At 35.0% G+C, this 16,658-nt stretch overlaps 1 protein-coding gene and 1 long non-coding RNA gene across 2 annotated transcripts; one reads left to right on the forward strand and one right to left on the reverse strand.

Moving 5' to 3' along the window:
• Positions 1–2,413: 2,413 nt before the first annotated feature.
• On the reverse strand, positions 2,414–8,964 carry LOC142239686 (uncharacterized). Its single transcript, XM_075311471.1, has 2 exons — positions 8,956–8,964; positions 2,414–6,985 (listed from the first exon to the last, which is right to left on the reverse strand). The coding sequence occupies exons 1-2, from the start codon at positions 8,962–8,964 to the stop codon at positions 2,414–2,416; spliced, it is 4,581 nt and encodes a 1,526-aa protein (XP_075167586.1).
• Positions 8,965–9,078: 114 nt separating this feature from the next.
• LOC142238614 (uncharacterized) lies at positions 9,079–16,371 on the forward strand. The gene is made up of 4 exons (XR_012722773.1): positions 9,079–9,306; positions 9,371–9,697; positions 9,812–10,653; positions 16,145–16,371. It is a non-coding gene; the product is annotated as an uncharacterized LOC142238614 (long non-coding RNA).
• The last annotated feature ends 287 nt before the right edge of the window (positions 16,372–16,658 follow it).

A 16,658-nucleotide genomic window follows, 5' to 3' on the forward strand; every position in this document is an offset into this window, starting at 1 on the left:
GTTAAAAGGGAACATTAGGCCTGTTTTCTTAAAGTACTCGATGCAACATGTGTATGGGCTTTCCAGATCTCTACCCACTACCCTGCCAACACTTTTTTGAATTTGAAGGCACTACTGTGAATCCCCAAGAAGTTATACCACGCCAAGTTACTACAAAAAAGTATTGCATTAACGGAATTATTAGGTGGCTTTCTAGATAAATTTAGAACGACGCCAATAAGAGCCCCTTCAAATAATCAGAAAAAGTGAATTTTCCCTGCCAGCATTTCAAAGTTCCATTTCATCCTCATCGCTACCACAGACTCGTAAGTGACACTGCAACAATCGCCAACTGTGATAGTATTTTGCCATCACTATTCGCATTAAAGTATTTCGCCATCACTATTGTTACAAGAGCCATTTTATATTGTGTGAAACAACAAACACAACTATCTTCTTATAATTTATTTAAATAAAAATGATAATGAAGTGCTGAAAACATAGTTATTTCGCTTAAAATTGTGAAAGGTATATTCCCTGCCAACATTTTTTGAATTTGGGGACTCTTTTGAGAATCCCCACTACGTCGAAAACAATCATATACGACATCAAAAACTCGTCGGAAAAGCGCCGTCACTATTGAGAAGTTGTACCACGCCAAGTTACTACAAAAATGTTTCGCATGAGTGCAATTATTAGGTGCCTTTATAGATCAATTTAGAACGACGCCAATAAGGGACCCTCCAAACAATCAGAAAAAGTGCATTTTAAGATAGTTGTAAAAGAATCATTGTGGTCGAGTAAAACACGTTTGTTTAGATATTTATTAATTTGATTAAACATTTACAAATTCTTAAAAATATAACATTTATACCACTATCACATTACATATAACATAATTTTTGGCATTAATGATGATGTTGAGTTACAAGTAGCAAGTTACATGTTGCTGCGTCTATCAACCAGTGTTTTTATTCCATGGAGGCAGCGTGTCTGTAAAATATCTGAAAAACAATCACTTTATTCCATTTGGAAAATCACCAAATTGTTCACCAATATACCTTTCACAATTTTAAGCGTATAATCTATGTTTTCAGAACATTATTTTCGTTTTTATTTAATTAAAATATAACAAGCTGGTTGCGCTTGGCGTTTCACAAAAAAATGGCTTTTTTAACAGTAGGGATGGCAAATTACTTGCATGTACTTTTTGATGTACCTTTTCATGATGGTTGAAGTGACATTTACGAGTCTGTGGTAACGATGAAGTTGAAATGGAACTTTGAAATGCTGGCAGGGATATGGGATATGTTCGACACGAGTACTGTCGTCCGGAATAACTGATAGTCAGTAAAGGGCATTACACGTTGCAGCGTCTACCTGACAGTGTTTTTATTCTCGATGGAGACAGCGTGTCTGTAAAATATCTGAAAAACAATCACTTTATTCCATTTGGAAAGTCACAAATTGTTCACCAATATACCTTTTACAATTTTAAGCGAAAAAAAAACTATATTTTCATCACATCATTATCGATTTTATTTAAATAAATTATAAGAAACTAGTTGCGCTTGGTGTATCACAAAATATAAAATGGCTCTTGTAATAATAGTGATGGCATGTCATTTCGTACTTTTTGATATGTTTTCCCCATCACAGTGGGCGATTGTTATAGTGTCACTTAAGAGTCTGTGGTAGCGATGAGGATGAATGGGAACTTTGAAATGCTGTCAACGGTACGCTTAAAATTGTGAAAGGTATATATTGTTGAACAATTTTCGACTTTGCAAATGGAATATGTTCAATGTGTTTTTATTCGTATAAATGTTATAATTTATAAATGTTATAATTTATAAATGGAATAATTTATAAATTTTTATTCAAATTAATAAACATCTAAACAATCGTATTTTACTTGACCACAATGATTCTTTCAAAATCTTAGAAAAAGTGAATTTTAAGATAGTTGTAAAATACACTTTTTCTAATATTTTGAAGGGGCTCTCGTCGTTCTAAATTTAACTAAAAAGGCACCCAATAATTGCACTCGATACTTTTTTGTAATAACTTATAAACTTATAATCTGGACGGCGCATAAGAAGTGTATGGTAAAAAAAGAAAACTCGATGAGGGTTTGTGGTGATTGCTCTTTAATCGCATAAAACGTACTGACCTACATTTCTACTTTCTAACAACTTAAAGGTACAAAAAAATTTGACATTTCATTCTTAACTGAGAGCCTTCTCTCTTAGTGATGGAAAAACTTATAATTATCGAATACTTGAGGAAGAGTGAATGATACACATAAAGAATATTAAAATAACAAATTTATACAAAACAAATATATCAGATATAAAATTCATAAAAACAGAGAGCCATATTAATTTCACATGTTGATTTCACCAAACATCCTGCCCCCATTGAAACGCTAGTTTCAATCATATTCACCGGATGGTAACACTGCTATCTTGTGCACAGCTCGTTTCAGAATTCCATTTTTCGTTTTAACTTCAACTACTCGTACCTTTCCATCGCGACCTGGGAATAGTTGTATAACCCTGGCAAGAATCCATCGTTGTGGAGGGGTATTGTCTTCATGGACAATAACCAATGAACCAATCTTCAAATTCGATTCCGACTTGTACCACTTGGATTTCTCTTGCAGGCTGAGTACATAGTCTCTAGACCAAAGTCTCCAAAATTGTTGTTTAAGGAAAGCAACCATTTGATATCTCTTCAAGTAGTTACAATTCAAGTGATGCTCAAAACTCTCTTCGGGCAATGAGAGAAACGACGAACCAATAATCATATGAGCTGGAGTCAATGCCTCTCCATCATTCGGGTCATCTGATTTTGCTGCAATCGGCCGAGAATTTAAAATAGACTCGACTTCAACCAAAACTGTTTGCAACTCTTCCAATGTCAAGTGAGCTTGCGATATATTTTTAACAAGGAGAATCTTTGTCGACTTAACAGCTGCCTCCCAGAGACCACCAAAGTGTGGTGATCTGGGAGGTATGAATGAAAACTGAAAACCAGTTATGGCGCAGTACTGCATCAATGAATTTGTGTTTTCTTTATCAAAATATTTCTCTTTAAATTCTTTCAGCTGATTGTTCGCTCCAACAAAATTGGTTGCATTATCACAATAGATTTTCAACGGTATTCCCCGTCTGCCTACAAATCGCTTAAGGCACAGGAGAAATGCATTTGTCGATAAGTCTGACACAACTTCTATATGTAGAGCTTTAGAAGCAAAGCAAACGAAAAGTGCAACATATGTTTTGTAGGGAGCCTTGCCTCTGATGCGATACGATGTATAAAATGGGCCGCAAAAATCGACCCCACAAATCAAAAAAGGCCGATGCGCAATGAATCTATCTGCTGGTAAGTCGCCCATTATTTGCTGTTGTAAGCGAGGTTTATATTTGAAACAATGAACGCAATTTCGGACTACCTTCCGTGCAATTTCTCGAGCATTTATCACCCACACTCTTTCTCGAAGAATTCCGATGAGACATTTAGGTCCAGCATGATAATGTTTCCGATGAAGATATTCAATGAAAAGTTGCGAAAACCGGTGATCTTTCGGCAAAAGTGCAGGGAATTTCGTATCGTACGACAAGGGTGCATTCGCTAGCCGTCCCCCTACCCGAATAATCTCCCGAGAATTATTAAAAATGTTTTTCTCCTCAATAAATGGCGTTAGCTTTTGAAAGCACGGCTTTAGTACTTCATTTTTCTTGATACGTTGGATTTCTTCGCTATATGTCGATTGTTGTATTTCATTTACTATTCTCCAAAAGGCTTGATCGAGTTCGGCACTCGAAATAACCTTGCCTCTATTTTCTTTGTTAAAGACACGATATATGTACACTATTGTGTAAAGAATACGAAGATATGATGACTGTCTATTGATGATTTCCAATATTGCAGAAGGTGGGACACACGCTATATTGAGTACTGTTTTTCGCATTTCATTTAATGGCAATTCGATATTTTGTGCGTTATTGTTTGGCCATTCATTTTCACACTGTCTCAAAAAATTAGGACCTTCAAACCAAATAGTGTCAGCTAATTCATTGGCTAGACAACCCCTTGATACTATATCCGCGGGATTCTGCTTCGACGGCACATGTCTCCATGTTATTTTATGAGTAATATTTTGAATTTCGGATACTCGGTTCGCAACAAAGCAAACGAACGATGACGAATGTTTTTTAAGCCAACTCAAGACTATTTTGGAATCGGACCAGAAAAATATCTTGTAATTATATTTATCGAATTTGTGCCGTATTTTTTCCCAAGTTTTACTGAGTAGTAAGGCCGCACATAACTCAAGCCGTGGGAGTGACTGTTGTACAACTGGGGCAACCTTTGATTTACTGATAAGCAAATTTGACTTGTAGCGGTTATCTTCGAAAGCCCGTACGTAAATGCAACACCCGTAAGCCACGAGGGACGCATCCGCAAATCCATGAATCTGGAACTCTTGCTCTGTTGAGGTCAGCACAAATCTAGGAATTTCTAATTGGTTCAAATACGACAAGCTTTCTCGAAGTTGGTTCCAGCGATTAGCCATGTGTTCGTTTACTGGACAATCCCAATCAAAATTTTGTTTCCATAGTTCCTGAATGAGTATTTTATAAGAGACTGTAATTGGGCTTATAAGGCCTAGAACATCGTAAATCTTTGAGACAGCGCTCAATATTGATCGTTTTGTAATTATTTTAGGATTTTCTAGATCGAATTGAAAAGAAAAAACATCGGATTTAGATTTCCAGATCAAGCCTAGTGTTTTTGATATGTATTCATTGTCTGTTTTTAAGAATATGTCGTCCATTTGAGCTGAGATCTGATTGCAATTCGAATTCCACTTTGACAAAGAAAGACATGCCCTTCCCAAAACTTCTATAATTTCTTCCTTTTGTCTCAATAAATCGGGAATATTCTCCGCCCCTGTGAGTATATCGTCTACATAAACATCATGCCGAAGAACCTCAGTACCAATTGGAAATAAGTCTCGAAATGTATCAGCAATGAATATCAGACTTCTTATGGCCAAAAACGGAGCAGCCGATGTCCCATAAGTAACCGTATTTAATTGGTATAGATTGAGAGCATTTGAATCATCATCTCTCCAAAGTACGAGTTGAAATTTCCTATCTCTTTGATCGACCATAAATTGCCTGTACATTTTACAAATATCGGCACACATAGCAAATTTGTTTAACCGAAAGGCAAGCATTGTGATAATAATTTCTTGTTGAATCGTCGGTCCAACCATTAAAATCTCATTTAAAGAGAAATTTGATGACGTTTTTGCTGAGGCATCAAAGACAACTCTTAATTTTGTAGATGTACTCTGTAATCGAAAAACTGAGTGGTGTGGTATTACATAGTGCTTGTCTCTCAGTTCATCAAAGCTTACTATAGACATATGACCAAGGCTTATATATTCGTTCATAAACTCTCTGTACATTTTTTTGTGTTCTGGATTTTTTTCTAATCGTTTTTCTAGATAACAAAAACGGCGATGAGCAATTTCATACGATGACCCTAATTTGTCAGACGGTTGTTTAAATGGTAATCGAACTTGTATTCTTCCATTTTCATCGAAAATCGTATTTTCTAAATAGTGTCTTTCACACTGTTCTTCTTCTTCTGTCATGGCTGATTTGCTCTCCGTAAACTCTTCTATTTCCCAAAAACGTTTCAACAATGAATCGAGATCGCCGATTTTGGTAACCACATTACACGATGATACTTGTTCAACAGCATTCGAGTCGACTACGCCGCCCACTACCCATCCAAACACAGTATTTTTTAATGAGGGGAGTCCACTGCCTAAAATTATTTTTCCTTCCACAAGAAGGTCAAAGAAAATTTCCGACCCAATGAGAATATCAATTCGTTGCGGAATATAAAAATGCGGATCTGCTAGCAAAATCCCTTCTGGAATGGGCCAACTTCCGATATTTAGTTTTTCGACTGGATGTTGGTACGAAATAGCATTTATAACTAGAAAACATGAAGACCACTTAAATTCGGTTACACGGGATTTTATGAACGCTTCTGTTGTATATTTAATACGGGTTCTATTATTTGACACCCCTGCGATTTCTTGTATAGCCTTCATTAGTGGAAGGTTTAAACGATTGACAGTGTCCTGGGTTATAAGATTTATTTCAGAGCATGAATCTAGAAGTGCTCTAACAGGTTGCCAACTTCCTAATTTATCTTTCATTAAGACGATAGCTGTGGGTAATAAGCTATGACGAAAACTACGAGTTGGTAAAGAGAGTGATGTAGTTACATTAACCGATGAAGTGTTATACGAGGACGAAGATTGTTGAGCCTGTTGGCTTGTAGATGGTTGCAACGAAGATGGTGTGAACGAAGAAGCCGTTGATGAAAGAGGATGCGACGATAATTTCGATGAGGTGTTGGGTGCTGCAGTAGCTTGAGAGAAATTATTGTGCAATGTAGAATGGTGTGAGACACGACATTCACGACAGCGAGATTTTGACATACAAGCGGCTACTCTATGGCCTTTGCGTAAACAATTGATACAAAGAGAGGCTGTTTTAACGAAATCAAATCGATGAGGTATAGGAAGAGCTAAATACGACGAACAATTGCTTATGAAATGCTCTTGAGACTGACAATACTCACACAATGCATGTGACGTCACGTAAGCTGTTGCTGGACGTCGGTCTTTTGGTTTATGCTTGTACTCTGAATGGTTTGAATCACTGTAACGGGGCTGTGCCGTTTCCAGAAATTGACATCGCCTGCTAAGAATCGCATAACATTCATCCCATGATGGCAGTTTTTGCAAATTTTGTTTTTCATTGTAAACCGTTTTCGACTCGGGATCAATTTTCGACAAAACGATATGTATGATTATAGCGTTCAGTACATCTTGTTCGGAACCTATTGATAATAAAGAGGATCTAATAGCAGCAACGTTGTCTAAAATTGATCGCAATCCAGTTGCACTAGGCTTAGAAATCGAACTTATGGCGAACAAAGAATTAATGGTGTCAATGAAAATGAGTGACTTATTATCATATCTTTCTTTTAATCTGTAACAACCCCCTTATTAAAGCGAACCTGGTACGTAGTGGTGTTATGCTGCGGCCTAGCTCGCCGGATGGGGTGGTTCTTTCCGCTTTTTAGGGTTTTACATTTAAAATATTTAATGTACCAGTATGTTTTTCTGAACCAGAGCTGGGAGTATGCAAAGGGTGTTAAATAGCAATTAAGCATATACAGCTCTGATGTTTTTTTCGGTATTTTCTCTCAATGAGTGAAATGGTATGGGTGATTCTCTCAACCAGTTAGTTCAGGGATGGGATGTGGCTATTGACGGTTATGCTTTTTCATGCCAGGTTTTATTTTCTTGAAGAGTTTAAAAATTCAAATGTATTGGATTTCCAAAGTGAGACAAAGATGTTGTGTCTCCTTGGCAAGCCCTCCCCATATGACATTTCTGTCATCCGTGATATTTCTTGTGCCAATTAAAATTTAGAAATATCCCAAATGTACATCTATCGTATCCTAACGACCGTTACATTTCAGCCTTTTTTAAATGATTTCTAACACATTTTGATTCTTTTTCTTAAACATTTACATTCTAAGATATAGTTTATTTTTATTGTTTTATAATTTTTGTATATATATATATATATGTTTAAATTCCTATATAATTTTTTTTAGAATTAATTTAATAAATTTTAAATTAGAATATGACGTTAGAAAATGTTTTAAATTTTTATAATTACATTTATGTTATATTTATGATATTCAGATTAAATAATAATTTCAAAAAAATAAAATTTATATTTTTTTTTTAACAAAATTGAAATATTAAAGATTAATAGTTAAATATTTTAACAAATTTTCTGCAGTTTTTTTTTTATATACGGGTTCAGTAAAGATTTTAAGCAAACTTTTTATGTTAAATTTTATAAAGTTAAATATCTTATTTTTTTAACAAATTTTTAGATATTTTTAATCCAATAATTTAAAAATTGTTACACTTATAACAAATCGTTTTATTTATATACTAGTAGTTTTAGAAATTATTCATATAGTAGCTTTATTGGTTTTTGGTTGAATTTGGTAATTTGTATATTTTTTTTTACAATGTAGTTATACGGTTTGTAGTTTTCTAGTTTTGTTTTAAATCATCTCACATTTTTTTTTTTGATATGATTTTTTTTTAATGTATTCGCATATTTTTGTTTTATATTTGAATTTTCAAATTTTTTGTAGTATTTATTGGTAAGTATATTTTTCAGACAGGTAAGTATATTTTTCGGAGTGTAGTTGATTCTTTTTGTATATCATGTGAATTTCTTTTTTTTCTGTATTTTACATGTTTTACATATTAATTTTCAGAATTTTTGTGGATTTTCAGAGAAATTTGTTGAGCACCTTCGATATTCCAACAGAAATTGTTATATCAAAGGTACTCAGGTCAAATATTTTATATTTTGTTAATTAACACGTTGGGACAATTACAAAAATGGACAACGACATCTTTACCTGGAATTTTTCCAATTTCTGCGGACAAATGTTTTTCTTTTTCTTCTTTTCTTTGTTTGTTTTCCCTTCTCCGGATATTTAACTCTCTCCACTATTGAATTCGCCAACCATAAGAATTCATACCCCCTGTGTCTGTGCTGTCTCAAACACGTGGTGAGTACAGCTAGCATCACCACCACTGAGTCGAACCGGGTTATGTCTACGCTCTAATAGTTCCCAAACTGTAGATGATTATGAGTTGCCTTTTTTACTTCACCAATCCTTTATTAATTTCCTTAAGTATTATCACCCACAAAACACACTATCAGTTCAAATATATACTTCACTTTTTTTTCTAATTTTTTTTCCAGGGGCTGATGTGTCTTTTTCCGCAACGTGAAACCAAGTGAAAGATGGGTTTGTTCAAGATTTCACTAAAGGTACCCTTACCATATTCCAGTCCGTTAGGACCAATCTTGTTCCCGTGCGGTACGTTTTCGTACTGGGTATGAAATTCGAGTGTGTTATTGTGAATGTTACTCATTCAATTAGTGTGCGTAACGTGTCGCAAACTTAACTCAAAGAATGGGCAAAACAAAAAAGGAAAATGTAAATAAATAAAATAATGTGATCTTCATTACGGACATCACAAAGCCATCACTTTTTGCGAAATCAGTGTAGCTAAAAGTGTTGGGAATATAAAATAAAATAAAGTGAAATCATAAAGATTACCCATGTGTCTTATCATATGTGTATTTCTGTAAGCGTTCCGTGTCTGTTTACATTGTTATACAGGTAAGAAATATCAATAACTCGTCTTGACAATTTTCATAAATTTTGTATTTCTCTTTCTACACAGGTATATGGAATGGAATTTCCTATGATAGAAGTGTTTCTATAAAAACAATTTTATGATGTCTGCGGTCAATGAAACCAATCTTGTTATCCCAATTGTTCCATAGACGTTGTGCTCTTGTGAATAGCCGGCCATAATACATTCCAAAGAATGTAAGAATATATAAGCAAATTGCCCCATTATATTTGAACCACTGGGGTGAATGTGCGTGTGGACAAAATAGACATGATTTTGTTTAAGTGCCAGAGAGGAAAGATAGATGAAAAATAATAGTTTGTGTTGTCGTCTGTGATGTAATTATGCCTTTTAAATATTGGAGTGGTTACAAAGGTACGTTATGTAGAGAAATTTTGTGGTTTTTGTTTATACGGTATTAGACTGTTCAATGTAGTGAATGTTATTGCCTTGACCAATTCTCATAAATGTCACTTTATTTTTATACAGGTACAAGGAATTTTCTTGTTGGTGAACATTCAGCAATTGATGTCTTTCCAGTGTCCATGGGTAATTATCATGGATAAAACGGGTTGTTTTGTTTGTTCCAAGTGTGAATTGTTCTACCTGTTGCGTTCTTGTGTGTGGCTATAGACAATATATACCTAATTATTGTGGCCCAACTAATATTACAAAGAATTTGGTTTGGATTGGCAAATGTGTATGTGGACTATGGCTATAGGTTTTATTTATGTACCTGATTTAAAATTGGAAACTATTTACACTGCAAAAAAAGATAAGTATTTTTTTGAGAAATCATTTAGATATAGCAATTTCTAATTATTTTCCTATATCCAGGTATATCACGTTCGTTTCCTTTAATGATATGTGTTTCTCCTAATTTAGGTACTATTTTCGTGTGGCTTGTGTGAATTGGTGGATTTTGCAAAATTGTAAATGTATAAAGACATGCGAGAATGATTGTTGGAATGTCTATGGCATATGTTACGAACTTTCTGAAGCGATGTTGGACATTATCCGATGACTCGATTACAACAATGTATGCTTAATGTCGGAAATAAGAGACAATGCTTTCCTCCTACAATTCAGCTAAGATAAGTTTTCCTCTTTATGAATTTCATATTAATTTTGGTAAATACTAATTCATTCTTTTTCTTTTTTTCAGGTTTACGAAAAAATATCTAAATTGTACTAAAGTCGTTTTCTCTTTTCCATAGGTGCTGCGTCAACAAAACAAAAACGATTTTAATGGATATATTTCCTTGAACATTGAATGCCAAAATATAAATTTTACACCGAAGCCTTGAATGCCGATCATATAGATTTTGTCGGTAAGAATTATTATTAGCAAGTCATATGTATCCTTTGTTTTATACTCTTAAATGCTGTGCGTGCATGACCCCGATATATTGACCTTTTAGTGTTTCCACTTCGTATTGGCAATTTCCAATTGCTTTTCGAATTCGGCACTTCAGCCAAGGTCTACATAATTTTGCATTTATCCCCTTTGAGAAATTGCTTTGCACGAAATTTTTTCTAAAAACTTCTTGCCCTTCATGAAATGTCGTAAAGCGGCTTCTCTTGTTGTAAGACCTGACATTTCGCTCATATGCCTCGTGTAATTTTCCTTTAATCTTTTTATGCAAGATTTGCATTTGGTCTGCTTTAGGTAAAACCATTGTTTCACCATCCTCCAGAGCATTCAATTTCCTTAAGATCTTATAGGCATCAGCATGTGTTATCATCTGATATCCTGTAAAGGCAAAATAGGGTGATGTACCTGTGGACGAGTGTATGGTAGATCGTAAGGAACACTCTATTTTCGAAATATTTTCATCCCATTTGGAATGATCTGTTTTCAGGTAACACCTAATGCTGCTTAAAATCGTTTGATTCACTCGCTCGCTTGCATTTGCCTGGGGGGAGTGAATTGGTGAACGAATATGTCGTATGCCAAACATTCTCAACAGATCTTGAAATGAATCCGATAAGAATTGTTTTCCATTGTCGGAGTGTATGAATTCAGGTACTCCGAATTTATGGAAAACTTCTTCTACCAGGAATTTATTTACAGATTTTGTTATCGCTTTGTTCATAGCCTTTAATAAAACAAATTTGGTCTTGTGATCCAACACTATAAAAAGAAAGGCTTTACCAGATTTCGTCCGTGGGTAAGGTCCTAAAAAATCAATATAGATTTTTTGAAATGGTCTTTGTGTGACAAATTCATTACCCATAGGAGGTCTTAGCGTCTGTTTTGGATGTTTCACTTCCTTGCAAACATCACATTTATTTATAAAGTCCCTTATTTGGGTGACCATTGATGGCCAATAAAAATATTGCCTAACATTTTCCAATGTTTTCACCATACCACTGTGAATAGTATTCTCATCGTGTGATTTCACAATTATCCCCTCGGTCAATCCCTGTGGAGGCCAAATACGCCAACAACTGCCTTCTGATTCAACATCATCTCGATTAAATCGAACTCTTTTATACACAACTCCGTCACAGACTTTTAAGTCTGGTAGCCGGTTTTGGTTTTGTTCAATAGTATCCATAAGAGATAGATAATCCTCACTTTTAAAAGCCTCCGATTCGAAATCGATTATGCCATTATTATCCACTAAAAGTTCATCTATGCTCAAGCGAGACAACATATCCGGGACTATATTCTTGGTTCCTTTCCTGTGTTCAATCGAAAATTTGTAACCTTGCAATTTCAAGCTCCATCTGGCAAGTCGACCATTGAGATCGCTTTGTCTCATCAGCCATTGGAGACTTGAATGGTCGGTGATGACAGTAAAGTCCATAAGTTCTACATACTGTCTAAAACGTTCAATTGCCAAAATAACGGCTAAACATTCCTTTTCAGTTGTTGAGTAGTTACGTTGGGCAGTGTTTAATTTCTTCGAAAAAAATTCGATGGGATGCTCACCATCGTTATCGTCTTTTTGAAAAAGCACTGCACCAACACCAACGTTTGAAGCATCGCACTGAATATAGAATGGTCGCTCAAAATCTGGGCTCGTTAGAACAGGACTCGAAACTAAACAAATTTTCAATTTTTCAAATGAATCCAAGGCCTCAGGTGTCAATATAAATTTAGGCGATTTTTTCAAAGTGTCCGTGAGAGGTGCTGTGAGGGTAGAGAATTCATGGATGAATCGTCTATACCATCCTACAGTCCCTAAAAACTTTCTTACGTCTTTCTGGTTCCTCGGTGGTTTTATGTTTGTTATGGCCTCTACTTTTGAAGGATCAGGTTTCAATTTACCTGCTCCGACAATATAGCCAAGGTATTTCAATTCGCGATAACAAAATTTCGATTTTTCCATGTTAATGGTCAAACCTGCGGCTGTCAACTTATTCCCTACAACATTTAACATTTCCATGTGTACCTGGAAGTTCGGTGACACAACCAATAGATCGTCTAGGTACACAAACACACGGTCTCTCAACTCTGAAGGAATCACTTTATCCATAAGTCGACACATTCGTTGCGCAGCGTTGCACAGTCCAAAGGGCATTACCTTAAATTGGTAATGTGGCCTGCCTTGGACTGTGAACGCTGTCAACGGCCGACTTGATTCCTCCAGAGGAATCTGCCAAAATGCGTCCTTCAGATCTATGGCGGAAATGTAAAATGTGTCACCAAGTCTAGCCAATAAACCATCTATGTTTGGTAAAGGATATGCATCCTTTCGAGTTACTTTGTTTAACTCCCTCGCGTCCAAACATAAACGATTTTTATTGGGTTTAATCACTAATGTCACTCTATTATTCCATTCCGCATTCTTTGCTACCTCGATCACATCTAATTCGATCATTCGATCCAATTCTTCATATAAGAGTTTTTGTACGGCTGGACTAACTGGAAAATATCTCATTTTCTTTGGAGTTGCGTTTCCAACGTCTATGGAGTGTTTTTCCAAGTTAGTTTTGCCAAGACCAAATTTCGAGTAGCATCGGAATGAGAGTTTAACCTTCTCCAAAATCCTTTCTTGTTCATGAGTCAGTTCATGCATGTTGTTGTTCCGTTCGGGAGACTCAATCTCACAAATGGAGCTGTTATCCATTATTATCTTTATTCCTAACTTTTGCCATAAATCATAGCCTATTATTAAGCTTTGTTTTAAATGTGGGACCAAATAGAAAATCATTTCCTCATTCTTATCGCCACATTGAACTAATAATTTAACTTTTCCAATGATTTGTAAAGGATTGCCACCAGCAGTATTGATGGTAGATTTAAAATCTACTATTGGCACATTCATGGCTTCTATATTCTCTAGACAATTTCTGCCTAAGCAACTTACTGCCGCTCCGCTATCCATTAAGCCATGAAATTTAACACCATTTAGTTTTATGTCCATGTAAGGTCTAATATCCCTTTCGTTAGATAAACAAGTCGATTCTATCTGTTTCCTCTCACTTTTCCGTTTCTTGTACCTTTCTCTTGCCTTTGATACCCTCTTAGTCATTCTCGGTATAAAATCCTGAAATATCTTGTTTCTCTTCTCGATATAGTTTTGTAATCGTACTTCGTAGGGAATTATAGGGTAAATCTTACTACCTGTATTCGGTTTCACTCCATGTTGAAGAATTTGTGTAGATTTCGAATTTGTTTCTAACAAAGAGTTGTCATTATTTCTCCCAATGGAGGAACTTTCAATTTCTTTACTAGAGTCCGAAAAAGATCCATTTTGAAAAATGTCTGTCGATTCCGTGTAGGTATGATTGGGAATATTTTGTGAATTTGACGAAATTTCATTTCCATCACAATATTCAAAATTCTCGTTTTCGTCAATATTACAGTTATTTTCATGAATAAAGTTTCCATTTAGATTCCGCATGTGAGTTACTGGGTCTATTCGGATTTTGAACATGTCTGCCCAGTTCTTGCCATGTTCCGATTCGGGTTTCCCATACATCGTGGGCATTTAGGCGATGTGGTCCCATCGAACCCACATCTGTAACAGAAAATATTCCGTTTTTCTTCAGCGCAATCTATAAATGTGTGGCCATTTCTTTTGCAATTCCAGCAGACAAGTTGTCTAGCTAGTCCAGCATCTTGATATAAAGCCTCCACATCTTGGGTCACTTCTAAAGTTTCGTTTTCACCAATGTCCAATTCATTCACACGTCTATAATTTTGATCTTGTCTTCTGTAAGAGATTCTTTTCAAAATATTCTTTTCTGCTCTCTTACATTCTTCAAGAAGGCCGTCGATTGTCTCTATATCTTTTGGGAATATTAATTGAACAAGTCCCTCTTTTAAATTATCCTTCATGATACGAACTAATTCATGTTCATGAATAGGAATTCGAAGTTGGTTTCTTAATTTGACAATTTCCGATATATACATATCCGCTGTCTCCGAGGGCATTTGTCGTCTCTCCATGATTCGTCTTTGGATTTCGAAATCGCTTTCGAAATTCCTGAACTTTTTAATAAAATGGTACTTAAGGTGATCCCATTGACAAACAGGATTTTGTTGGCGAAATTGCCAAATCCAATCATGGGCTCTCCCAGTCAAGAGATGGTGAAATCCTTTAACAAAAGTGTCCCAAGGACAATTGTAATCGAGTCGTAAAGACTCAGCTCGGAAGACGAAATCTTCGACGCTCACTGATTTAGATGAGCCGTCAAATTTTAACCCCCACTTTTGCAATTGCAAAGGAGTAATTGGCTTAGGTGCAAAAGGCGAATATTGTGGTGGTATGTTTTGTACATTATGAATTGATTGCGGTTGTTGTTGTCGAGGAAAAGAAGGATGTATTTGAGGCAATGTTTGGTTTGGTGTATCATGCAATGATGAATGGAAATTGGGCAATTGTTGTTCTTGGGGTTGGCGGTTATTCATCCGGCCATATGCCGATATATTTTGTCTATGATTATAGTTATCGAATGAAAGATTTCCCTGAGAATCAATAGAATCCCTAATAGCCTGTGGTATCATAACTGCGAGTCTGTCTTCTAACATACGCATCATGTCAGCCTGTGCAGCTTCCACTGATGCACTCACATAATTCCTCAAACTTATTCCATCTGCGTTCACAGCAGCTTCTGAATTTACATTTTCGTTTACAGTTGGAAGTCTTGTGTCTTGATTCGACATTCTTGAAAATTCTCTCCTGATTGATCTAGCCGTGATGCTACTATACTCAGGAGTTGTTATTGAATGTAAAGATTCAGGTGAGGAAGTTGTTTGTGGGCCTAAACCGTTTTGAGGGCGTACTGACATTAGAGGTGGTATATTACCTCTATCTACAACTGTTCTATCCGCTATAGATCCTGCGCCAGATGAATTTCTATGTCCCGAATTATTGATATTAGTATTCTCGTTCGCGTTCGAACTCAAATTACTGGAATTGGGTCGAAAAGTTGCTGCGTTTGGGTTTAGGTTATTATTTCTTGCAGCTATTCTGCTAGAGGATCTCGATGGTATATTAGGTCCTTGTCTACCTGGCATGACGAATTCAATTCCTATGTTTCTCTGTCTTTGTTCCAATTAAATTTTATTAAACAAGTATGAGAACAAGTTGTAAAAAAGGTAGAAATTGGTAAAATCCAAAATAAAGAGGTCGATAAAAAAAATTATTGTAAATGATTAGAAAAAATATATGTATGTATATATATATTTTTTTTTTAAGTTATCTGTAATTCTGTAAATTTTCAAAATTCATATATACAAACTAAATTTTTGTTAAATATATATAGCTACTATTTTTGTTATATTTTTTTGTATAATTTATCTTTGTTAGTAAGACAATAACTAAACATATAGTAATACACATAAATATCTTTTTTTCTTTTCAGATACTATTATTTTCATGCAAGGCTGAAATTTGGTAACTGGTCTGGTCGGAGACGAGAATTATGGAAATCCAAAAACAATCTTCAATTAAATATACTTTTTTTTAAATATTCAATTTAATTCTAATTTTAAGATAGAATTATAATATATAAAAAAAATTTGATTGTTTGTAAATTTTAAATATTTGTTTTTTCAATAAACGAACAAAAAAATTCGATTGAATTTTAAATCTTGGTGGTTTAATTAAAGGTCATTGGTTTAATAAACACAGGTTTGAAAAAGCATTAAAAAAAATATAAACTAATTAATTGAATCTAAATTCCAAATCATAATCAGTTTGCCTTTAGAAAATGAAACAAATAGTTATATCTGGCTCTATAGCCTTAATAAACTATGCCTTCATTATCCCTTAAGCAATCGATATTAATTAGGAAGTTGGGCTGAACACTTGATTTTATCAGAATATTGTTGCGAATCGGCATGGAGCTAAAGTTCCTTCCGTGACATCCAACATTC

The sequence above is a fragment of the Haematobia irritans genome, chromosome 5 (assembly GCF_050003625.1).
Source record: "Haematobia irritans isolate KBUSLIRL chromosome 5, ASM5000362v1, whole genome shotgun sequence".
Classification (NCBI taxonomy): Eukaryota; Metazoa; Arthropoda; class Insecta; order Diptera; family Muscidae; genus Haematobia; species Haematobia irritans.